General features: G+C 35.3%; 1 protein-coding gene across 1 annotated transcript in view; it reads left to right on the forward strand.

Annotated features, from left to right (window-relative positions):
* Positions 1–340: 340 nt before the first annotated feature.
* Positions 341–14,233, forward strand: part of PARP4 (poly(ADP-ribose) polymerase family member 4) — a 47,419-nt gene continuing 33,526 nt past the window's right edge. Inside the window, 10 exon segments of the mRNA XM_085309071.1 lie at positions 341–367; positions 369–470; positions 3,111–3,306; positions 4,078–4,201; positions 5,352–5,430; positions 5,992–6,105; positions 6,903–7,052; positions 8,336–8,473; positions 10,468–10,641; positions 12,758–12,918. Coding sequence (XP_085165197.1) covers positions 344–367; positions 369–470; positions 3,111–3,306; positions 4,078–4,201; positions 5,352–5,430; positions 5,992–6,105; positions 6,903–7,052; positions 8,336–8,473; positions 10,468–10,641; positions 12,758–12,918 — 1,262 coding nt within the window. The 5' untranslated portion in view covers positions 341–343.

Here is a 14,233-nt window from a genome sequence, read left to right on the forward strand (position 1 = left end):
CTGAAAGGCGAACGGAAAGATTGTTCTAGTCTAAAATAAGGTAATTCCACATTACTAACAATGGATATTAGCAGCAAGGGATCAAGACATGAGTTTGACAATTAGTTCACACCATGACTTTGCTGAAAATGTAGGTCACACTACATTTTCCACATCATTTAAAAAAAAGAGTAGAACTGATCAAGAACGATTCTTGGTGGATTTGATTACCATGCTAATAAAATGGGATTTGTTTTGGTATTTTCTAGAGTTGAAAAGAGTATATTTGGTGGGAGATTACTTAGATGGATAATAGGAAAAGTTTTTCAGCCAAAAAGCTATTTCCTTTTTTAACAGGAGGGYGATGACGATCTTTGCAGACTGTGTGTTTTTTTTTAAAAGTAAAGCACTTACCTATACAGGAGAAGAATAGACTGAAAACTTGCATTAAAGAAAATGATGGAATAATTCATTTTGTGCTTGATCACAAGGTATGTTTCAGATTTAYTTACGAGATCTCTTTAGGAAAATATCAAATGCTGTTAAGTGTTGTAGAGTGTTCATCTTGCCTCTTCTAGAGAAGTTGTAAAAACTATAGGGATTATTTTGCTGTTTAATATTTCAGTAAAAATAATTCTATTTACATTTTTAATGCATCTGGCTCTGTAGTTAAATAAGAAAATAAGAGTAATATTCTCTCCACAAAAGAACCAGGAAGTTTCTTTCCTGATAAAACTGCCATACTGTTTTTCTTCTCTTGTCATCAGGTAGGGGAAATACTGAATAAGGAGATGCATCATGAATTGGGCTTTAGTTATGTTATTGTTAGTCTTAATGAAAGCATTTGATTACTGAGTGAAAGTCGATTACTGTGATATGGCAGCTTTTTATTTTAAATCCAGCTTTCTATTTTAAATACATTGAACATGCAGTACGGTTAAATCAAGGAGCCTATCTGCATGATGTGCGCAACAGCAAAACCAGTGGGCTATGTTTATATTAGTGTATTAAACATGATTCGGAATGTTTCTAGAGACTGTCCATGTCTGTGCCTGTGGCATGAGTTGGCTCAGATCTGTGCTAGTGAACTCCCCTGGCTCTCAAGACCAAGTGGTCATATCCAAAATGTCTGCTGGGAATGGTCACAGTGATGTTCTGTCTCCCAAAGCCTGCTAGAAACTGGAGGGATGCACATTGGTGTAGGCCAGAAGTATGCCAAGGAATATACCAATGCCTTAACAATATAGATAGTCACATGCCAGTGACCGGGAGTAGGTTCTGTAACTTTTTAGTGAAGGTATAGTGTAAAGATACTCCGTATCTTATTACTTCTGGCACTTTAAAAGGACATTTTTTCCCCCCATAACTCATAAATTACGGCAAGCTTATCTATGTTGTCATGTTAGAGTGCTTACTTCTGATCCCTCTTGGGAAGAAGATGGTGCATTATGTTATGATTTTATTTCTTGTTCTGCCTGGGTTTTTGAGATTTTCCTTAGTTTCAAGAAGAATATGTTTAAGTAAGCTAATTTCTCCACCTCACTTATGTTTAATGTTATATTGGGAAATTTTGCACATTACTTTGAAGCCTGTTGATGTACACAGTTTCCATGGTTGATTGTCGTTTTACAAACAGCAGAAACTGTAGATGCTGTCCTGAAGAGTCTACAGTTTAAATTGTGCATAACAGAAGGAACTGACGTTGAACGGAAGAAAAGGAATGTATGAGAGAAAAGAAATTTGTAGGTGCATCATCACCTTACTTGCAGCACAGCTGTTTCTTGGCAACTCTGACAGTGCACATCTGTTTAGGAAAGTGAAAAATAACATACCCGATATAGGAAGAGTGTTTTTGTTTTGCGCTGTAAATTCAGGATCTTCCAAGTTGTTTTGACACGTCACTGTGCCATGACTCTGGTGTAAAGAACCATGGTCTGGACAATAAATAAGGTTCTCATTGATTCCTTCAGACTGACCTGTAAATATGAAATGGAGAAAAAGAAAATTTTCTTTTTCAAGGGAAAAAAAAAGTCAAGGAAATTCCCATATTTAAAAAAATGAACTTGGAAAAAAAATGCTAAAAATGAATTCCTGACTATAGCAAGTGAATTAAGAGATAATACAATACGAACRTGTCTTAATTGAAACACATATCTCAAAAAGTATTTATAAATATAGTGCAAAATTAGAATTTCAGTGCCTAGAAATTATGATCTCTAAGATACTGAGAGCTGCTAACAAGTGGCTGGCCTGTTCAGAATGGACCTTACCCAAATTTTAGAAACTAAATTATGATTAAGCAAGTGTTTCATCCTATATAAGKATGAGAATTTCAGAATAAATTTGGATTCAGTACTGAGAAATACTGTATCAGGGAAGAACTCTTTTCTAAAGCTGTTTTTTTAATATATGACAAATGAAAGTACATGCATTTATTATCTTGTTTTCAAGTAAAATAGATCTAATATCATTCTAATGTTATGATCTTGCATTGATCTGGATCAGTCAATTTTYGTATGCTTAGTTTTAACTGTTAGAGGTGCAAAATTCACTACTTCTTACTTATGACCATTTTATATGAATTGACTTCTCTTAACATCTCTATTTTGGCCTGTGAGAAAAGTTTTAATTTGCATCGTGTATGATTCCAGTAAAAAACAGTATAAGATCCTTCGAGTCTACCAAAACATATTACTATTATTCAGCCCTCTCCCCCCCCCCCCTTTTTTGTACATTTTTCCTCCTTACTCTTTGAGTTAAGAGAAGTCTTTGATCTGGGTTTGTACTGTATTTGCCACAGTAGAGTCTGGCCCATTACTGGACCTCGTATGTGCAGCTAAGAGCTCTACAGAATGTTAGGCAGCTGGTCATCTTCGTATCTCTGTAGTAACTGTATTAACTCACTGTGAAGTTATGTTTATGTTGGCTCGGCTGAATTGTGGACATCTGAAGGAGTCCTGCTCTCTCTGATGATGGAGGAGAAGAGATACCACGTTTCTAAATTAGATGTTTCATTTTAATGTTTTATTTGAACTCTAGGATTTCASTAGGGTGAATTACAAATAAACATTATTTGTGTTAATATTGTAGTTATGTGTGCTTAATGACTGTATTTGTAACTTGTCTTTTAGTGTACGCATGTTGTTGTGGATACTCTTAATATCCTCAGCTCTCATCATCTTAAAGTTATTCGGAAATATCAGCTCCCGGTTGTATATGTAGATTTCATATGGAAATCAGTTGAAAGGGGGAAACTTTTACAAATTGATGCGTATAAGGATAATAAATTACAAGAWAACACTTTCAACCAAAAGCTAGATAATCATGGTAAGTTTATTTATTGATGTGATTTATTCATATATCATTTTTTTAGGAAAAGAATATTTTAGAAGATGAATATTTAGAATTAGCTTTTAAGAAATCAGCAACCATGTATACTGGCAACAAAGTTGATATAAGTAAGAAATTTTTCTGAAAACAAATTATCATCCTGAAAATTATTAATATTTTAATTTTCATCTTTTTCTAGTAACTGTCCTTTTTATTTCTGTTTACTTCTGTGTCCCTTAACAGAGTGCCATCTGTTGAGTTTCATGCGGTGCTAGCCTGTCCTTTAAAATTTTTTTTAAAGTAGTTAATTTTGACACACAACACTATGAACATGCTCATGTCATGAATTGATATGATTTTCTGAATTAAATGGAAGCTTGAGAATGAGGAACCCAACACTGGGTTACTGTTAGGCTATTTATTTACTTACTTAATTACTTACTTCTCCTCCACAGTAGAGGCCAAGGGCATGCATGGCTGCAGTTCCTTTTTCTAGCAGTGTAAAACTGTTTYAAACTAAAAGTGAAGCTGTCTCCCTAGACCATATCTAGAAAAGTTGAGGGACGGGGAAGGGAGGTTGATTGTTTCTAGCACAAAACAAAACAAAAAACTAGGAATGGATTGTTCTGTGGCACTGGGGCCAAGAGTTGCAGAGCAGGTTTCAGCCCAAATTCTGAAGATAGGTGTGTTGGCCTCTTTTTAAACTATTCGTATGTTAAATCAAAGAAACCTGATGTTATGCCAAGTAAATAAAGACTTTGATTGCAGGTATGGAAGACATGTCATCTTCTGAGAATAAAAATGGTACTGAGAAAAATGAAAACGATGACTTAAATCCTACTATTACTGAAGAAAGTGAGAGCAGAATTGAGTCTGAAGCAGGGATTCTTAGGTAAAATAAGATAAAATTAAAGGTGTGTTTTGATATGCCTATGTTGATATTTCTGTGAAAGAACAAAAATCTCCTTTGGAATCTGTTTCAGTGACTTACGGAGATGGTTCATTATCTTACGAATGCTATAGTGGAGGRAAAGTCATCCTTCCTCCATTTTCTGTACTATGTCTATGAATTTATGCTCATTTCTGATTTGTTTTCCCTTTGAGTCTGTGTGTGTAAGTTGGTTTTACATTTTTCTATTTCAGTGTACATCCACAGTGCAGACTTCTAGTATGTGCAGAGCTTCTACCAACTCAGCAGGCAGTAGGCATTGCTCAGGCCTCCTGGATTTATAATTGGAGCATTGTTTATGATCGCAATTTTTTTCTTTTGGCTATTCATATAGATTTTATTTTGCAGTACAATTTGCTTCATTTTTGGAGTTTCTGAGCATGCATCTCTTCCACTGAACTCCCAGGAGAACTGAAAATCAGGATCATTGAGACTGCCCTTACATAATAGGGAAAGAGTATTGTTATAACTTATTTATTATTGAATTAAAGGAACAAAATGAGCTCCAACACTTTTTTTTTTCCTTTTTAATATATATAAAAAAAGCAACTTTTGCTTTAAGAGACTGCTGTCAGGAGTAGGATAGGTATTTAACTATTCTCTGGGAGTACATATACTAGAAGGTGTACTTACCTCATTTAAAAGCTTTGATGCTGAAGGAAGTAACTACAAYTGTATATCCTAATAGGAAAGTCAGGAATGAAAGAGTTATTAGACTAGGATAGCATAGCTAGCTGACCAGAACTAGAAGCAGCTGTTAGAAAATTAATGTGCAATCAGGCAGTGAAAATCCATTAATTTTGTGGCTTCTGTAATTTTTTCTAGAGGATGAAGATTGAAATGTAGTCTTCATCTTCAGGTTCGCACTGGGTGGTTTGGCTTACTAGTGGAAGTCAGGAGCTTGTCTGGGGGATTTTATGATTCTATGATTTTATTTCTCAAAGCTTTTTTGTTGTTATTTTGTTGCAGGAAAAAATATTTATCTTCTTAGTTATTTCTTATTTTAATGTGATGCTGCAGCCTATGACAGTACTGTTTTTACTGATGGTGAATGTTTTTAAATGTTAAAGGAAATTAATTGCTCTGATTCCAGATTTTGCTCAGAAAATGATCAAGATATTCCTTTTTTTCCTCAAGATTTTGAAGTTGCAAAATACAATGTCCTTGAAAAAGTAAGCCTTTCTATTACTGTGAGGAAAATGTAGGAGGATCAATAGATGAATAAAAGGTTTGCCATTTTGTACACAAGGACAATTCTTTTTATGTTACCATGTACGGCAATGTAAAAAAGTATTGAAAAATACTTTAATATTTTATCTTTCAGTGCAGCCTAATTTAACTCATACAAAACTCTTCTGTTTACTGTCATGTTCCAACCAAAGCATTGCAGTAGAATAATACGTATGTGCTTCTGACAATGTATGTCATTATCATGACTGCTATATTTAAATTACATTTTGTGCCTAAACATCTTTATTTTAAAAAAAACATAACAAAAATATATGGAATTGTACAGCAATCAGTATGGTAAAACCAGAGGGGCACTTCTGCATGTTACTGTGATACAAATAATGAATAATTCTGCTTGTTTTTATAGCTCATCGTAGTGTGATAGTTTTAAATGGGTGGAAAATGAGTAGAGTGAGGGGGAATGTATGGTGCAACATCATGTCAGTGCAATGTACTGAAACAGTAAATGGTGGTGGGGGGGTGTTACTTATCTCTCCATTCAGATTTACTCCAAGGAGAGCAAAGATGTTGTAGTTATTGAATTACAGTGTTCCAAAGACCATTATGAGTTCCCATTTCGAGTGTGTGCGCACTTCAGTGCATCAGATGGATCCAAGGTATGAGCCATGCATTGCTGTTAGGTGTTTGTTTCTTTTTGCACATTGAGCACACCTGTCCCAGTGCTCCAGAAACATTTCATTTTTATTTGTAGTCTAATTCTTTCATACAGATAGTGGAAAGTCATTTTGCTAGCTTTGTCATAATAAATTTGATTCAAATTTAACTCCTCTGTATTTTTACAACACTCTTAGAAGAGCTGGTTTAATACTAGGCAGCAGTACAGCCTGGTTCTGGATGTACCTACTTCATGTATTCACATGTTCTTAGTAATATCTRGACTGTATAATGGCATACTTAAGGGCTGAAATGCTATAGCGAATGATATTCTGGACATGCTTTTGATGGACAGCAAGGCTGTTCTGGAAGGTAGCTTACTCATACCTCTCTGAGGAGGAGTTGTGTGTGCAATCTGGTATAGCGCAATACCAGTCAGTGTCATTGTAACAGTATTATTCAAGTCAACAATATTCAAGTCAAAGGAGCTGAATTTGGACAAGAAATCATGATTTATAGATTTGAATCACTTATTTATCAGGTCTAGCTCAGTTGGTAGCATAATTTATTCCAGTATGCATTTAGAAGAACCTATCTTGTCACTGTGGAATTTGTGAGTAGAGCCTTGTGCTTGTTCTTGTCCCATGAATCCTCACAAAAGTACTGCCTTATTGGAAGCCTGTTAAATCAAAACCCGAAAGTTAAGTGTGGATTTGTCAACTGTTTAGAGCAGTAGGCTGTAAAATTAACTGTATATCTCTGCATAGTTTCTGACTAATTTTACACTCTCAAATTTTAGARCAATAAGCAATTCATAATAACGAAGACTGCTGAAGAGATAAGAGAAAACTATGAGACTTTCATTGCAGACCTGAAGAGCCAAGATTTCTTATTAAGAGAAACTTTTCCACCTGAAGCAGAACCTTTAGCTTCTACAAAATTACAAAAGGCTAGTACAACTTCCCATGTTTATGTTTTTTTTTTTTAATCTTTCATTATTTTTGTTTCAGCTTTCTGAATGTGGCTAGCATCGTCTGAATTGCAGTGCTACAGTCATAGGTTAAAGGAAACTTTTGTAAATGTTTTGGATTTTTTTTTTTTTGAATATTGAGTGAATGCTGCAAGTATGTAACCACATTAAAAGCATATATAGTCATTTTCATTRTAGTGTGTATTCTCAGGTGCATTATCAAGATGAATGCGATGCTTAAACAGTGATGTTCTAATATAGCAACTAGAACTGTTGTGTCATGTGTAACTTTGACTGTCATAACTATTTCGCTCACAGGGCAAGGCTTCACAGACTTGATGCAGATCTTAGTGAAATCAGTATCGGGACTCCCACAAGTATACTTCTGGTCCTAGAAGTGTATTTTAGACACTTTACTGCTATTTAAACTAGTTGTAGTGTCACGAAGTAAATGGGGAAAACCTTTTTCACTATAAGCTATCTACTTCTCTTCTACCATGATTAACTTGCATTTTAGAGCACAATTGGCACCTAGATTATATCCAGTCTATATACCTCCTCTAGTGATCTCAGAAGCCATGTGGTTGATGCCATATAGACAAGTAATGTAAGATGTCCAAACTGTTACGATAACTATTGGAAATATCAAATTTAATGGTAGTTGTTGGGGTTGAAGAACAATGAGAAAAAGCTGAAGTGTTCAGCTTTAAGTGTTTCTCAAATATACATGAGGAAATCTATTTTCACAGCTCTTTTGGATGTATGGATTGCCATGATTTTCATGGCCTCGCTATTCTCCTACAGCTTTGCTGCTTCAATTTTTATTTTCACAAAGCTAATATCTTCCCCACCAGAGCTTTCTGAACTAGTGATACAACAGTCATCTGTTACATATGGTACAAAAGATGTCCATTTGAATCAATCTGTTCTATTACCAGCTGTGYAAAAAAAGGAAATGGTTGAGATCTGCAAACTGTTATGTCTGTACCCCTGACACAGTGTACTGATAAAGATACCTCAAGCAAATCAACTTCTGTCTTCTCCAAGACATTTCATCTCATCCTTCAAGCAGGCTGCCACCTACCTGCCATGCTCTCCACTCAGAAGACAAAATGTTCCCCTTAACTTGGTGGGACTGAAGAAATCATATGRAGCCTGAATGTGTATTGTGTACTGTATTGCCTATTGGAAAGCTTATTTAGCTGTGCAAGAAGGGATTTGCATCTTTGTCTTTTCACCGAATTGTGTGTGTTTTACTACAGTTACTTCTAGAAGAAGCCATTAATTCAAGTGCTTTATCTCCGGAAGTTAGTGATTTTGTGGAATTGATCTGGGCAGAAGCTCTTGGCCACCTGGATAGTTTACTGCTTGAACCAATAAAAAACATAAGTCTCAATGATGTAAGTTAATTCTTGTTGCTCTGTGGGAACAAATAGGTAAAAACTAATACAAGGAAGTTTCTTTCTTTTGCTAGGAAAAAAAAAAAGTTTCACGTATCGGGATTGAAATTACCCTTGATAATACTGTGCTTAAGCATATCCATGCTTCAGAAATTTTTATATCAAATTTTGAGAATCACAACACTGAAAATAAGCAGTATTCCCTAGAGCAGATGGTTGTCTTTTCCATTTTATAGTGGTTTACACRATTCTTATGGGAGAAACCCTTCTGTGAGATAAATTGAGACATATAAGAAGACAGTCCRTTGTTTTTATATGCTAGAAGTGTACATAAAGAATAGATAATTGTCCCCTGACAATATGTTTTAATCATATTTCAGCCAGACATTATCTAGTAATGGAAAAATAGTTCTAATTATAGTCTGTGTTTGTATTACCAGATGAGATGTAATTAATACGTGACTACTCTTGAAGGCCTTTGGATATTACAGCTGTTATTGAGAATAACTGCCTGTCCAGTCCTCTGTTAATTCTAGGGTTCATTTAATCACACTTTTCCACATACTTCAGTAGTTTTACTTTGCTCCCTATGCTCCTAAGAGGTTAATATTTATTCATGTGAATAAGTCCTGGCTGTTTAAGAAGGCAATTTTGCTCATCTCTGTCACCACTGGAGGCAAAGTTAGTTGGAGAATATGTTGGAAATATTTTACCAGTAAAAAATTCCTCAATTCCAGAATGTCCTTGCCCTTATTATATAAAACTCAGTTTTGATGTTCTTCAGCAGTAGATGTATGTTAGGAGAATATCCCTTTTGGTTTTTGAAGTGGAATGTACATTTGCCTAAGCGCTGGTGAGCAAGTAGTACATTAGGAATATTTTAGTATGTATTTGGAGAAAGTAATGAGTGCATTTCATAAATCAGCAAAAACAAAAATGAAATGCTTTTTGTGGTATGCTTTTTATGAGGTGCAATTGTTTGAATATGAAGATTCCTAACATATTTCAGGCAGATGAACAAACTAATTTTGATAATGTTCAAGCATTGATAGCTTTTGTAAGAGCTGAATCATAGACTAGAAGATTCTGTATTCCAAAGCACATATCTGTAAGGATATGATAAAACTGTTTTCACTAACTTTTCCCACTAATAATTAATTTTAAGAGAAGTAGCTTTTGTCCAAGAAGGAAAAAAAAAAATCTGGATTTTTGAAGCACAATAATTGAGCGAATTCTTTTTCACTTAGATTAACTCTCCATTCTCTTTCCAAAGGCTTTTGCAAGACAGAGACCAGCCTTGGGTTGATTGTTGGAACTGTAGTAAGACTTTGTTATGCAGCCTCTAATATCAACATTTTATTGCCTGTTGTTTGTGGTTCCTGTAAATTAAAGGCATTTTGCATTTTCCCTCCTGCCCTGAGAAGATGAAATAACATGAGTATTCTGTGAAAATTTTYCCTTTGAGAGCCAATGAACAAATAAAAACAAATTTATGTCCTATCTGTCTGGACAAAGTATTTAATGATTCGTTACTTTCATGTGATCTAGAGGCTGTGTGTTATAAACAGGGCTTTTGCTCTGCTTTGTGTATTTTAGGATAAATCAGTGCACTTAAATTTCATAAGAAATGTATTCAACTTTAATTTCTGTGGCTATTTTGTCAATGCACTAGAGCTGACAATGTGAATCAATAAGAAGTTAAGAGCATTATCTTTTGATCTAATTCAAATTACATATTATTGTATGGAGGTTGTTTTACTGGCCCTTCGCTCTGTTGAGGTGCTTTGCAAGTAGCCACATGTAAGGGCAGAATAATGTCCAAGTTTTAAATCTCATATCCTAGTGTAGGAAAATATTTTGTTGCTATTGCACTAACAAAAAGTTGAAGTGGAATTTCAGTGTGGAGTTAAATTACTCATTTTCAAAACTTACTTCTTTGTGTCTTTTCTGCAATTTTGTGGTGATTTCTGGTTTAATAATCTCTTCTTTTATAGGTGAGCAAAGCAGAAGGCATTTTACTCCAGATAAAGAATGCAATGGGTGAGGGAGCAGATGAGGTGGCACTGCAAGTGATGATAAAGGAGTTTTATCAAGTTATACGTCACAGAACTGGAACAGACTATAATGTTTCCAAAAAGTTGTTATCTAGTAAACAGGACCTCTGTCAGGTAACTTTTCCAGATTGCTAGTAATTCATGATCTGTGCTATGCTGTATCAGTTCTGAACATGCTCACTAGATAAGTTGACAGGGTATTTTTTGCAGCCAGTCACAGACAGTGTTAATTTGAAAAACTAATTTATTGGGACCTCTTGCATAGAGGAACACTCATGGTGGGAAACTGAACCTGTTGAACAGGAAGACCAGTCAAGGTATCGTGCTGACAGGAGTGTGCTTTACAATTCTTGGGATGATGTTTTCAGCTGGATCAAATGAGATTCACAAAACTTTCTGGTGAATTCTTGTAATCCAGATAGCCTTAGTAACCACTCCAGCATACATATAAAACATATTTTGTATTAGTTTAAGATGATCAATAGAAACTATCTTAACTATTTTATTAGTGTATAGAAGACTGTTCTGTGTGACCTGTACTGCATATGCAGGAACAGTTTCAAGAAGCTGTTTAAAATTATCTATCTGTACAGTTTGGTCAGTTCCTACATCTACAGCACAGACTGTTGGGGGGTAGTCTCCTAGTCTGCCTGGATTCTCTGTGCAAGAAGTTAATCAGCATGTCTAAACATACAAATAGTTTTTTGACAGTTGGTGTAAGCCAGCTGACTAGGAAAATCTACTACTACCACTCCCCCTTAGATCTTCTGTGTTAATTAGTTCATTTTTTAAGCTGCCCAGGAGTTCAGTCAGTCAGGAGTTCAGTTGCTCTGTTGCAAATCAGTCCTCTGTCTCATGTTTGCAGAGACTAGCTGGGAAATTCTCAGACTGCCCAGGGAGTAGGTAGCGACATGTACAGAGTGTGCACACAACCAAAGCCCTTACACCTAGCAGCTGCCGGGGAGCCTCAAAGGCAGGCTGCTTTGTAAGATCAGGCAAACCAGGAGTGAAGGTGAGGAAGGCCGTAACAGCTAACTCATCAGAAAGGACACTGTCCCACAGTAACAAACAAGATGAGCAGAGCAGATGACAATGACTGTTAGTGGCAGTAAGGAGGGACAGACAATGGTGCAGATCACCTCATCATGATGGCCTTGTCTGGCAGGTGCAAGGTCAAGCCAGGAAGACAAGTCTGCAGGATCAGAGTCAGAATTGGGGAGGTACTAGGCCAGGTGCAGATATATCTACAACATAGCTCAGCCAGAGACCAGGGGCAAGAGCGTGAGCTTAAAGGTAGCTCCTGAGTGAAGGTGGGTCATGTCCCTGGTGGGGCTTCTCACAGCTTTTTCAAGGCCTGAGAGCTGCACTGTCAAGATGGCCATGAGTCTGAGCATATAGACCCTCAGGTGAAGTGAGATGCACTCAGGGCCCTGTCAGCTGTATCACACCTCTAACTATAGAACAAACATGAATTTCTTCCTTGTATCATGCTTATAATGTAAATTACACAGATTCTGCTGGAGATGCCTCTTTGCTTTTTGCAAAGGATACCCAAATGTTAGTTTTTGGTGAGTTACAAAATACAAAGAGGGAAAGGTAAAGGGAGGGGGGCTCCCTATTGGAGTAAAAAAGTAAATGTTAGTAGTGTCTCTAACCTTGAAGTATTACTAATATCAGAAATTATTACATCTCGTACATCTTTCCCATGACTTAGTAGGATTAGAATGTAGTGTTAAAGTTGTATTAAGTTAATTGTTCTCTTTTTTCCTGGTCTGTGAAAATTACACAAAGGCCTTGTTCTATTACCTTAACTAGATGGTGGTGCCCGTGAAAAACAAAAATGATAGCTAACCATCAATTCTGGTTTGTGGCACTTCTATGAGCAGGCACCATCTAGAATTTCATTTGGAGTGGTACAGAAGCAATTTAATTATTTATCATATGCTTTTTTCTTCTGATTTGTTTTCATGGGGTGCAATAGCTTTAGTTTTGTTTCTTACTATATCTGACAAGTGGAAATGTTCTTTTGCATATTCTACTTCAGTGATATTACTTCAGTGACTCTATATAATTTAAGTCAGTCTGAGTTTTGTGTTCAGTCTGAGTGTTTCTTAATTAAAAAAGTACCAAGTATTCATTGCAACAGAATTTGCTGAAAAAAATTAATGTTTATTATTCATTCCTATGTGTTAACCATGCAACAATTGTGATTTCTATCATTATTTTCTAGCTAATCCGAGACATGCTTAATATACGTGAAACAAATATGTCATGCCCAAACCCGTCATCTTTGGCCAAATTCCAGGCTCTAAGGTGCAAGATTGAAGCTGTTGACCCAGAGAGTTATGAATTTTTCAGTGTTGAAGAACAACTGTTAAAAAACAATCACAAGTGAGTGTTCAGTAGTTATACAGTGGCTCTATATCATTCAAGAAATTGTGCACAATATACCTCTAAAATGGACTGAATTATTGGATTTTTTTACAGTGCARTGTTGATTGATGTGAATATGATGCTTTCTCCAGATTGCAGAATCTACTGGGATTGCAGAACAGATATATTTACAACAACCTGTACTAGAACCAAATGGAAATAAATTCAGAAAACTGAAAATGATGACATTGTTCATTTTATTTTTTATTTTATTTTGAAAAGCTGTCTATAAAGAGAAGCTAGTAAAATATGATATATAGGCTTTAGGCTTTTTTTTCCTGCTTTTCGGTGTTTTTTTCAGGTATTTTTTAGTATAACTTTAAAGTTAAAAATAAAATTTAGAGTTCTGCTGAGTTAAGACAAGCTTTCTGTGCATTATTAGAAGACACTGATGATGGAGGGGATGCTTGGTAATCTCTTGAATATTTACAGAACTTCGTGTTCCTTTCCGAATAGCTTTCAGTTGTATAAACACCATACATTTTTGGAAAGTTATTCTACAGATCTGCCTATGATTTTATTTAATTTTCTTGACCTAGACTTCTAACTGGATTCTAACTGACCTCTTTTTAAAATAATTTAAAGTGTGTAAAAACAGTATAAGGTTAAAAAGGTGGTTTAAGAGATTAATGGTTCTAGAAATGAAATAATGACTAGATCGTTAATACAAATAAGAAATATGGCCTTCGGTTACACTTATATAGTCGCTTCAGCTTTGTTCCTACTGAGTAATTATATTGTTAAATAGCTCAGGCCTTTGCTCAGGACTAAACCTACCTTGCAAATACTGGTTACTAACCAGTTACACCCAAATGTGTATTGATCAGCACTGTGCTTGGAACATGAAAATTTCTATTTGACTTCTGTAAAGTTCAGGAGTTGTGAGCAGTTGAATGACATTTTTTTAATACTTAAGTCATTTAAAATTAATAGAACAATAGTTTGACTCCATTTCATCTTCTGGTTCTTTGATAGAACCAATTGAATAAGCTTTTTGTGAACTAGCTGTTATCTAGACTACTCTTTGTGCATAGTACTTACCTATCTTAGCTAACTTAGGCATTGAGCTTTGCTGTGTACCATGTAAGTTATCTAGCTAATAAGCACAGGATTTTTCCAGAAAGTTTTGACTTGTAAACAATAGATTAAAAAAAGAGCATAATTGCATTACAAAAACTGGAGCGTATTTAGTCCCTTTCAATCTCTGCATTGTAATTATATATTTTTTTCAAAACAATGGTTTTGAACCATTGTTTTGAAAAAAAATTTCAAC

The sequence above is a fragment of the Rhea americana genome, unplaced genomic scaffold (assembly GCF_003343005.1).
Source record: "Rhea americana isolate MKP2758 unplaced genomic scaffold, rheAme1 scaffold_29, whole genome shotgun sequence".
NCBI classification, from domain to species: domain Eukaryota; kingdom Metazoa; phylum Chordata; class Aves; order Rheiformes; family Rheidae; genus Rhea; species Rhea americana.